This window comes from Haliotis asinina, chromosome 6, assembly GCF_037392515.1.
Source record: "Haliotis asinina isolate JCU_RB_2024 chromosome 6, JCU_Hal_asi_v2, whole genome shotgun sequence".
Taxonomy (NCBI): domain Eukaryota; kingdom Metazoa; phylum Mollusca; class Gastropoda; order Lepetellida; family Haliotidae; genus Haliotis; species Haliotis asinina.
Genome location: NC_090285.1, coordinates 4,858,538 through 4,871,146, shown reverse-complemented (window position 1 = coordinate 4,871,146; position 12,609 = coordinate 4,858,538). Strand labels below are relative to the sequence as shown.

The 12,609-nt window shown below is 41.7% G+C and overlaps 1 protein-coding gene across 1 annotated transcript; it reads left to right on the top strand.

Moving 5' to 3' along the window:
- Nucleotides 1-265: 265 nt before the first annotated feature.
- Nucleotides 266-7,494, top strand: LOC137287302 (cytochrome P450 2J6-like). The gene is made up of 4 exons (XM_067819539.1): nt 266-690; nt 3,566-4,090; nt 4,530-4,970; nt 5,179-7,494. Exons 1-4 carry the CDS (start codon nt 360-362, stop codon nt 5,355-5,357), a joined length of 1,476 nt encoding a protein of 491 aa, XP_067675640.1. The 5' UTR covers nt 266-359; the 3' UTR covers nt 5,358-7,494.
- Nucleotides 7,495-12,609: the final 5,115 nt, after the last annotated feature.

Below are 12,609 nucleotides of genomic sequence, written 5' to 3'. Positions count from 1 at the left end.
GCATGCACACACGTGTGTTCTTTACTTTAGCAAAAATGTGTGTAAATCTGAGAACCAGGTGATACGTAGATTTCAAAAGTTGCTCATATGGCCTCCGGATGACATGTATATTTCCCAACGTTACTAAATGTGGTTAATATTTTCATTTTGTGTGGTGTCTCTTGAGTCTGTGAGACAGACCTTGGCCTTTTGTGCACATGTGCACGACATGATCACATCGTGACTCGTTCACTCAGTAAGCATTGACAACCTGGGTTTCTAAATCAGTCAGTTGTGGGAATGTGACACTCGACAGTCGCAGTAAGTCTCGCTCTCTCGTGTCAGGTTTTAGAGAGATTGGATATTAACGTACAATCATCATGTGGGATTTTGAAGTTACAACAGTTGCCTTATTTCTGGTCGTGGTGCTGGTAGTGTTATGGCTGTCAATGCGGCGGGCACCTGGACTTCCCCCAGGTCCGCCTCTCCTTCCGTTCCTGGGGAACGCCCTCTCCATGCAGTCTGATTCTCGGGTCTTGTTTAAGAACCTCCGACAGAAGTATGGCGACATTTTCAGTCTGTATGTCTTCCACAAGCCTGTCATCGTCCTCAATGGCTACAACGTCCTTAAAGAAGCCATAGTCAAGGACGCAGACGTCTTCTCCGACAGAGGACACTCGTTTCTGACTGATTTCTACTCCAAAGGAAAAGGTGCGTTCTGTTTATATTTTAGCAAAACTGAAGGTGTTTCACAGTGAATCTAATCAGTGAATCAGGCTCCTGATCAGACGAGGACATGGAATACATGACAGCCACGACAGTCATAATGACTGTTAATTTTGTCGATGATTTTCATTGCTGAAAGCATGCCAATACATTGTAAGCAGAATGTGTGTGGTTCATGATACGATGTTAGTTGTCATTTACCTTATTGCACAGCGTTGTCCACATAAACACTTACACACACGCTTATGAAAGTGAAAATTTTGTGTACACGAACACAAACAACGTGCATTCAATTTTGACACGAACATTGTGACCGTGAATACTACTCCGAATAATGTCCTATGTTCAAGGGCATTAAGATGAAGTGACATTACAGGTCAGTCCATATTTGTTATGTTGTTGATCTTTCCCTGGCATCATCTTCTATGGACGGGCATTATCATCCATATACATGAAGTTAAGACCCGTTTACAGATCGATTTACACCGATCAGGGTATGTATGAAGAATGCAGCACATTCTTTCGCAAATAAAAAGGAAACCTTATGGATGTTCGTTCTGCACATATCACGACAAAAGGAAAATAAAACCCTTCTGAGACTAAATACGTTTATTACATTCTTAGGTCACTGCACAAGTAGTTGCCTTAAACTGTGACATTCTCCACAAGAGAATAAAGATAATCAATGCAACTGTAACCTCAGTGTGCATACAACTGCATGAAAACGTCACACTAAATCAGCGAAGCCAAGTTTTCAGGGTTGATTTGAAACCAGAAATGTACTCACAAAATGACCTTTTCCGTACCTCCACATTGACAGTATAAAGTTCAGCTGTGTTAAATTCAACTTAGCAAGACTTTATATAGCACATTTTAGAACTAAATGCATGCTTTTCATGTGTATAACTCAGGAGCTTTGTTTCCACATTAAGGAGGTGCGTTTGGGAGATTTGTTTCCAGATTAAGGTTAATATAAACCACAAATAACCTTGAGAAAAAAAAGCAAGAAACGTGACAACATTCCTGCCACATATTTTCTATGGGTGACTGTGTTCGGGTGATAAAATCAGATAAATCAAATTTACAGTCGCAAAAGGTTATGTATTCTTTGAATGTTTGCCCATCACTGACATGTAGGCAAAATCGCTATGAAAGATTGATATAGATGTTACACTGAAAATACTCGTTGCTTTATTTGTTTGTAAGCAGGATATTTCCATACTATCATAAACGTTTCGCACGTGCACAACATAAACAGCTAGCAGCAACATACAGCTTACCCATGTTACACTCGGACAGGACTAAACAGCTGACCCATATCATGCCTTTGTGGCACCGTACAGTTGTCACAGGTCATCACTATACAGCTAACCCTGTCATACTTTGGCTGCACTGTACACCTGACCCATGTCATACCCTTTGTGGCAACACGTAGCTGACCCATGTCATACCTTTCTGGCACCGCACAATTGACTCGTGCCATTCTTTGGTAGACCTGTACAACTGATCAATGGCATACATTGGCACCGCTATATTGCTGACCCATGTCATACCTTTCTGGCACCGCACAATTGACTCGTGCCATTCTTTGGTAGACCTGTACAACTGATCAATGGCATACATTGGCACCGCTATATTGCTGATCCATGGCATACCTTGGCAGCACTGTACAGCTCACCCATGTTATACCCAGGTGCCACTATAAAGCTGATCCACATACCTTGGCAGCACTGTACAGCTCACCCATGTTATACCCAGGTGCCACTATAAAGCTGATCCACATACCTTGGCAGCACTGTACAGCTCACCCATGTTATACCCAGGTGCCACTATAAAGCTGATCCACATACCTTGGTGGCACTGTACAGCTCACCCATGTTATACCCAGGTGCCACTATAAAGCTGATCCACATACCTTGGCAGCACTGTACAGCTCACCCATGTTATACCCAGGTGCCACTATAAAGCTGATCCACATACCTTGGTGGCACAGTACAGCTCACCCATGTTATACCCAGGTGCCACTATAAAGCTGATCCACATACCTTGGTGGCACAGTACAGCTCACCCATGTTATACCCAGGTGCCACTATAAAGCTGATCCACATACCTTGGCAGCACTGTACAGCTCACCCATGTTATACCCAGGTGCCACTATAAAGCTGATCCACATACCTTGGCAGCACTGTACAGCTCACCCATGTTATACCCAGGTGCCACTATAAAGCTGATCCACATACCTTGGTGGCACAGTACAAATGGCGTACATACAAAGAACCACAAATACCACAGCTTGCATGTATGCACCATTCACCATGGTGGAAGCCAATTTTATGATGTTTCACAATGAAGAGTTTGGGAGATGTATGTGCAAAATATAAAGGTCTGAAACAACAAATAAATGTGAATAAATTAACAAATGTATTCTGAACTAATTACAGAGTAATAAAACGGTATAAAACAAATTCATTACAACTATAACATAATAGCAACATTGTGGCAACAAAGATAGTGATGATAAGATTCACATCGCTGCAACAGTGCTGGATCATTCAAAACAGGCCAAGGCTGAGTAGGCAGGGTGAAACGCGATAACTCCTGGCCTTGAAACGTGAAATGTGAGGTGAACAAAGACCAGATTCAGACCCCGTATAGATGAAAAGTTTCCTCCAATTCTTCAGAACCTCTCTCGATAGTCTTGTCGCCCAGTCTCAATAGAGAAACCGCGGTCTCCACGGCCCTGAACTGATTCATAGCACAAACACCTTGATTCAAATATTACAGCTAAATTTCAACAAGCACGACCACAATTGTGCAACGTCATAGAGCTGAATTCTATTTCACTCTATTTTTCAAACAGGAATAGTCGGAACTTCTGGGGACTTGTGGCATGAACAGAGGCGTTTTACTCTCAACACTCTGCGAGCGTTTGGGGCTGGAAGAACTATCATGGAGGACAAAATACACGAGGAAATTGCACACTTTGTGTTAGCCGTGGAGGAAAAGAAAGGACAGGGTTTCAATATAGAACGTCTTGTGCAGAACGCCGTGTCAAATGTCATCTGTTCCATTGTCTTTGGCAAACGTTTTGAATATACCGACCCTGTCTTCGTCAGGTTTCTGAAAGCAATGGATGAACTTTTTAAGAATAGCGCAATATCTGGAATACTCAGCGTTTTTCCTGCTGTGCGATATTTGCCTGGTGACCCATTCAAGTTCAGGAAAACAGTGGACAGCATAGATATGGTGGAAAATCTAATGATTAAACCTTCCATTAAGGATCACTTGAAGGATCATGATGAGGAAAATCGGGACGACTTCATCCATGTTTACTTGAAGGAGATTCAACGTCGCCAACAGAAACAAGAAACAACGACATTAGATTGTAAGTGACATTAGGTTTAGATTTAGATATTAGATTATTATCTGCAGATGTTCTTGGGATGTGCATTATTTATTTCCACGACAGAGATGTTTGATTTTGAATAGTTTTTTTTCTTTATTTGTTCAAACCTGTAACTAGTACTTCATTTTGGCTTCACGCTGTACAATCCGTATTATTTTACTCATATTGTTAAAGCATGACTTTGCTTTGGCTATTGTTTTTAACTCTGATGAAGAATTTTGTTGGTTCAGTAAACATTTGACAGACTGAGGAAGTTGAACTTTCTTTTGGAATCTACACTGAATCTACACAGAGCGAAGTAAAGGCATGGTTGATTCTGTCACAACATTTTCGCATTTCAACATGTTTTTCGTCGGCATGTAATTGTTGTGTTCGCGGTGATATGGGGGGCATTTGAGCTTATCATTCGTGTTGGCAGTGGAGAATCTGGCGAAGACTGTTGATGATCTGTTCACTGGGGGCTCTGAGACAACGTCCACCACAATACGTTGGGCGCTGGTCTACTTCCTGAACTACCCGGATGTACAAGAGAAGTGCTTCCAGGAGATTCTGGAAAACGTCGGTCAGAGCAGACCACCATCCATGAAAGACAAGACGAACCTTCCTTACGTAGAGGCCACCATTATGGAAACCTTGAGATACGGTAATATTCTTCCTGTTACTATCCCTCACACAGTTCCACACGATGTACAGTTCCGAGGATACACCTTCCCGAAAGGGATCTCAGTCGTATTGAACCTTGATTCAGTCCTCCAAGACAAGGATGTATGGGGAGACCCACAAAACTTTCGGCCGGACCGTTTTCTTGATGGTGAAGGCAAGATTCAGAAGAGAGAGGAATTTATCCCATTTTCTTTGGGTGAGTTATTTACATACGCACGCACCTATACGCTCGGCATCATATAGTAAGCAATAGACCTGTTAACACATGTGCACATACACACGCACACACGTACAGACACGCACACACTCACACACACATGTGTGTGTGTGTGTGTATATGTGTGTGTATATAGTATATGCATGCATATATTATACGAAGTGAACTTTTGTTTTCATATTTCAAGGTCGAAGGGTTTGCCTGGGGGAGTCAATGGCCCGGATGGAGCTCTTCCTCTTCCTCACCACCATGATTCAGAAGTTCAAGTTCGTCCCAGTGAAAGGGGAAAAGCCTCCACTGGAAGGAATAATGGGGTTATCACTCGCGCCATGTGAATTCCAACTGAAAGCTATTCCCCGAAAGTAATACTGTTCGGATCACCACGGTGACTGAAGTTGTATTGACTGTTGTTATACAAAATGACGCGAATGGCTCACCCTCTTAGTCATTTCATGAAATGACTGAATTATTTCGGTCATTCCACGAAATGACTGATTTCACAATCTGTAAGCATAGATACACCACTAACACACACACACACACACACACACACACACACACACACACACACACACACACACACACACACACACACGCAAAGAAAAATACTTCTTCTGGTTCTTAATTCCACTTCTTAATTACGCTCCAGTACATCGCAATACGTATTCACCAATCGATTAGGGCGCCCTATATCGTTGTTAACTGCCTTGTCTAAGATTATTAGTACATGTATCACTAACAAACTGAAAGCTGTACTTGACCATCTGATACTTGAAATTCAAACAGGCTTCAGCCCTGTCAGATGTATAAGCAAAAAAATTTCTCGCCACATCTATTTTTGTTTGGAGCGGAGATCGTGGATATCGCGAGTCGTGAAAATGTTAATATTAAGGGTATTATTTTGATTTGCAAGGAATATAAACTAGGCCAATATGCTGATGACAACCAGTTCTTTTTGGATGGCTCCGATGTCAGCCTGAAGACTGGATATTCTTTTATTGCATGTCTGGACTAAAAATAAACACAGGCAAGACAAAGGTCCCGTGGATTCGAGCTGTGGCTAACAGTAAAGATATAATATGTAGTGAATTTGGCCTGGACTGGCGCTCAGGGTACTTGAGATTTTTGGTATCGTTTTAAATGCTGATCTGAATGACCTTATGGTTATTAACACCCGGAGAAGGCCAAAAGTTTTATCGAAAATCCTTGGGAATTGGCGAGAAAGAAACATTACTGATAAGACTTCTATCTACTTCAGTACACATTTTACATCGCTTTCTAATCCTCCCTAAAGTTTCCTGGATGGTACTGAAAACATGTTGTTCAGTCTTATCTGGAGTGGTAAACCTGATAAGATTAAGAGGATGAACATGAACAAGGATTACAGGGAAGGAGGAAATAGGATGATTGATTTAAAATCCCTTATTGCTGCATTGTAACAAGGCGCTATTAAGAGGTATATTAACAACGACGTTAATAACCCTTTCAATGTTCTTGTTCATCTGCTTGAGTCTGGCTCAGACATTGATCAGTTCTGCACTGTGGACAACCCATGTTGGAAAGGTGTTCTTCTATAATGAAAGAGAAACAGAAGTCTATTCATAACTGATCAGAATGATCTGTCTCAGATATTCCTTGAGAACCTTTGTCTAAGGGTTCCCTGAGAACCTTTGTCTAAGACTTTTTTTTATTCATCCTTTTACCTTAAAAGTTGGTTCGAGTATGGAATAACTGAAGTAAAGGACCTCTGTAATTCTGACGGTCTACCTTCTTCTAATGAGTTCAAGAACCGATATTCAGTTAGTATGGTCAGTTCTATTAATGAGAACCAAAATCCGGGTCGTGACGCAGTGTATGGTCATATTATGCCTCCAAAGGTTGTAGAATGTTCTGTGACAAATTTATTAAATCATGTGAATTACCTGGTGTGTGTAGGATGACACTGCCTTGTTACAAATTATAGGAAATGCTCTAATGGTCTATGCTCCGACTTTCTAAAAATGGCCCAATAGATTTATTTCACACGTTGAAAATCTACAGTTCTCTTATCCAATAAATAACCAGTTCCAACATGCAAACCCATGAGTTTGCTGCTGGAGGTCTACTCTCTGTGGCCAGTGTATAACCAGCATTACCCATGGAGTTTGCTGCTGGAATCATGCACTCCCTGGTTTTCTGTATCTGAATTATCTTTGTAGCTGATGTGTAACCAGCTCGAACGTGCATGTAACCCATGGAGTTCGAGTCGTGCATTCCCTGACTTTGTATACCTATAGTTTCACGCTTGCCAGTTTGTAACCAGCTCCAGCATGGAGTCGTGCACTCCATAGCTTATTATACCTATCTAAGATAAATAAAAAAGGTACCTGGTACATTATTCAAGTGCTAGAGATCCATTCAAACCAACTGGTTGAGATTGTTTCCCCAGAAAGTACCCTTGTTGTTGTTTCATTACCAATAAGCAACTATTGATGCCTTTGAAATAAAGTTGATACCACCCAATACTTAAGAGTCTGGGTTATTATGCAATGATAGCATGAACACACTGGAAGAAATTGTGTCAACTATAAAACAGGTGAACATAGATACCTGCGGTCTGTTCTGAACAACAAATTCATCAGGACATCTCGCATCTTCTTGCAGGCATTAAATCAGAGACAGGACTTGGTTTCGACTACATGCGGCTGATACCACAATGCGGTGTCCAGTTTGCTTTGTTTAACAGTATTTGGAAATCGTTTTGAAAGTAGTGATCCTCTGCTTGTCAGACTTATGGCCTTCCGGATGACAGTTTCGGCCAAGGTCGTAGACGTTTTACCTTTCTTACCTTCATATTCCCCATGATGTTCAGTTCCGTGGATCCACCTTCCCTAAATGTGTCTTTATCATAGTCAACAAAACGAACATGTTTGGGGGGTTCGGAAAACTTCAGAACTGTTCCAGACTGTTTCCCTGATAAAGAGGGAAAATAACCAAGAAAGAATTCGCTGTGTTTTCTCTCTGTGAGTGTAGGTAATAGACATTCGTTTCTAACAAAACAGTTTAAGTTCTTGAGAAAATAAACTGTTAGGAAAGAGTGTTGGTATATTTGCAAAGTTAATTATAACACTAAATACAGCCTCCCATTCGTACAGAAATTAGCTGGTTGATCAGATCAGTATTTCGCTTGATGAACCAATGACCCGCATGCTGCTCTTCGCATTGTTTACTGGTATGGTTTACACGTTCAAGATAATACGTAAGTCAAGTCGGAAAGTTCTAGTCGACATCTTCTCATTTTTGTGTCCTTTAGGCACAGTAAACCTTCCAGAAAATGTCCCATCATGAAAGGTCTCCAACGATCAAATCTGTCACATTTGTACAAAAGCACTAATTGCTACTGAAATTCATTATTTTATGGGTACGTCAACAATTTCGTCTCCCATATACACAGCTATGGTGTAGTATTAACCAACATACACTGACACATATTTCAGCTTTGAGAAAGTAAAGGGACAACGGATTCAGTTTCCGCACTTTTTGTCAAGGAGTTTCACCTACGTAAGCCCGCTCTACAAAATTTATCTATCAAAAGAATTATGTTATAAAGCCATTATTTAAAACAAACCCTGGAAAAAGAACTGTCACGGTTTTCATGGCGACCAAGAAAAAAAGTGAAAAAAGTAGGGGAGCCTGAACTTTGAAGTCTGGTAGAAAGAAAACAAATTAAGGAACGTTACAATGACATTCATCTTGTGATTGCAGCATCATTTCACGTTATCACCACACGCACGCACAATGCATGGGAAGCACGTGCACAACGTAGGAGCCTCCTACACGTGCATGGGGTGTCATTATGAATCTGGACACTTTACATGGCAGGTCGAGAAATCACTGTAGACCATGTTTTTCGATAATTTTCTTGCATCTGTGCATGGCCAGGGTTTTCAGGATCAGATCACACACTACTGACTTAAAATTGTACACCTGAAATTTTCATGCCATACTCCAATCACCTACCAAGGGGGATAACTGAACGAACAGCTTTGCTTTGAATGAAATTCATGTGGTGATGCATTCTCAAAACGTCCATTTTTATTGTATCAACATTGATTCAATCACATATATCTCCCAATTTCTACAATCGTACATTGAAAGTACAGTTCCTCTACGTTTTTGAAGAGAATATGCTTATGGTCTAACACTGATGACACGAGCGTGGACAAGCGGGGTAAAAGACTGGCGGCACTCTCGGGTAAATAATATACGCGGTCATGCACAAATTGTATCACATCATGGGAAACAGCTTCAACCACTCAGCGATATGCCGACACTCGCCTCGTATTACACACCTGCTCTAGTTCAGAAACATCGCGAGTTGACCTTCGTGGTGTTAGGTCCAGCTGCAATGGTGTTACCCGATATGCAGTTAGACTCATGCGTATAGCAACGAGACCCACTCCTCCTCACAAAAATAAAAACAATAATTTTCACTGTAATGTCTTTGTCATTCTTGATACCGATTTCTGCCGGTATGGTTCTGAAAGGAAACTATTCAAAGAAAGCATAACTTCTAGTGACTGTTAAATTGAGTTATCTGATAACATAGGTATCATTACCCGAACACAACCACCCAAACCATCACGTGCAAAATGTGCTACATGAATGTGCTCCACATTTCACACATACAGTCTGACCGGTTAAAACCTACCTGTAATCATTTTTCTGATGCCACATGTGGGTCCGAACTTCATATTTATGGATGATAGTGCCCGCCCGTGGATGAAAGTGCCTGAAAAAGAGTTGTTAATGATGTGTTGATCAACAACATCACACATTTGGACTGGCCTGCACCATCACCTGATCGTAATACTATTGAACATGCTTGGAACATTATAGAAACTCGTGTTAACTGTCTCCATGTTCACTGCCTGACTTGAACTTGAACAAGCGTTACAGAGAGAATTGCAGAACATTCCACGAAAGCAGCCTTAGTGGTTCATTTCGTCAATGCAAAGATATGTAGAAGATATATACTACTCAAAAAAAGAAACGCGTAACTGAAAATTGTTATCAGTTTATGCACTTAAGGTTCAGTAGTACAGGGTAGTCATGAAGAAAACCTGAATGAACATTAACGGTTCAATGCTGCAAGAAACTGTATGTCACAAATGACAAGTGTTCTAAGGTCAAGGTTGCAGATCTAGAGCAGTCAGTATTTTGTGTTGCCACTATTAGTATCAACGGTTGCTTGGCATAAGCGTCCCATAGACAGAACCAGATTCTGGATGACATGTCTGGGAATGAGTTGGCACTCATCCCTCAAGGCCACAAACAGAGCAGGTAACGTCTGTAGCTGTCAATCAAGGGCCAATCAAGAACCTGAACGTTGTTCTGAGCAACGAAATCCCCGCGGCCTTGCTGAAAAATGACGTTCTAGTGGTTCATAGAAGGAAGAACATGAGGCCTGATGATTTCATCACGGTAACGTTGAGCTGTCAAATTGCCCTGGACCTGAATGAGATCTGCCCTGCCACTGTGTGAGAATACAGCCCAAATCATGACACTTTCATCACCAAGTCTGTCCAATTCCTGTACACTATGTGCAGCGTAGCGTTCGTTACGACTTGATATACACTTGCTCTTCTGTCGGGACGTCGCAGCATGCAACGTGACTCATCACTGAAGATGTCTGTGTTGTTACCAATGTTGACATGTAAGGACAGGTCCTCGCAAAGGTCTTCTGGAACGAATTCCAGCCTCACGTAAGCGGCTCCTGGCGGTCTGATCAGAAATTGTTCTGAGTCCTGGCACTACCGATGTTGTGATGATGCTGTGGTGAACCTGTTCCGCAAATGTCGAAGCCGAATAAACCTGTCCTGAGTGGGTGTGGCCACACGGGGCTAACCTGACCTCGGGCGATCACGTGTTGACCCTTGCTGCCGAAAGCGATGCCAAAGTCATGCTATGGTACTCTGTGACACATTCAGTTGCCTTGCAATCTCAGGCTGAGACTCCCCAGCCTCCAATTGACGAATCGCATTGTTGCGCTGAGCTTCAGTAAATCTAGGCATGACACCAAATTTCAGATTGTCAACTGTCGCAAGAGCACTGAACAATCATTTAACCTTCAGCACAAAATTTGGGTAAAGATTTCCCCAAAACCCTCTAAAGAGAATATGAGTCTGCAGTTAGCAGGATCAGCTGCGCTACCCTTTTCGTGAAATGGAATATTTCATGAAATGGAATAATTACTCCCAAAATCCATTCTTTCTGGTAAACGCCAGTATACAGAGTCAAATTAAATAAGCTACATAGTAAATGAAGACACTTTTGTGGAGCATCCTTAAAAAATTCAGTCCGTATTCCAGTTATCCGTATCATTAAGTGCATGACATGTTTCTTGCAAAGTACTATCACTGTCTGAGTTATCAATTGTTTCAAGATCAAACGATCAGTTAATGCCTTTACAAAGTTCTCACCATAATCATAAAAATCCTTCTCGTCTGGTCGGCTTGTTATGTACCAGCGAACACACTTTAAAAATGAGTTATCCGTATTCAAGTGTTCATTTTTGTTTATAGTGGGAATGTTATATTAACATAGACCACTGCTATAAATTTCGCCATTCTCTCGACTCACGTGCGGATGCTTCCTGTGCAAAGTCCATTCTCTTCCCACAGTTGTAACTTGTCACATCTTCGTATGTAACCTTTCATAGTGCGAGTATTCAAGACTCGTGATTGGAGGCAATCAGATTTAGCAGGACAATCAGCGACCTTGTTTCAAAGTGATCGTTCGAAAGATCTCGGTAATTTCCGTGAACCTCTTCCCGAGCGCGATACTCCAATGTTTCTTCTAGACAGAACTCAGTCATGTCATTTATAGTTCTCCACACAGCCTGGTTCCCTGGGTCTGATGCGCCTGCGCTAACGCTCCAACACTGACCCAGGCAACCACTGCCGCATGGCGGCGTTCACTGCAGGGAGACGCGCCATGCATTTACTATAGAAAAATCCGAGGACGGGTGGTTAGAAGTTTTTCATAGCATTTTCATCGATACAGTGGCAAAGTGTATGCCACCAGAACAACGGCCATCGTTACTTTCAGTGTTGGAAAACGTTATTTAAGCAGTTTCGAGACACGAAAATCGTCGTTACATAGGCGATATGTAAACAATGACACACCTCCTACTTTCATCACCGACATGTGCTTTGATATTTCGTGTCAGCTCGCTATTACCACGAAATCGTACACATAAAACATAGATCTGAACGACCACACTGATTGGAAATAGTTAGCATCTTCATTTTGTGGGAATTTGATGACGTGTAATTCGTTGATTTGACCCTATTTTCTCCTGTTATGTGTGTTGGAGTGAGTGAGTGAGTTTAGTTTTACGCCGCACTCAGCAATATTACAGCTATATGGCGGCGGTCTGTAAATAATCGAGTCTGGACCAGACAATCCAGTGATCAACAACATGAGCATCGATCTGCGCAATTGGGAACCGATGACATGTGTCAACCAAGTCAGCGAGTCTGACCACCCGATCCCGTTAGTCGCCTCTTACGATGTGTGTTGGAAACAAACTGAAAGCCCAATCATTGTAACTAGAAAATGTTTTTACGTTACATTA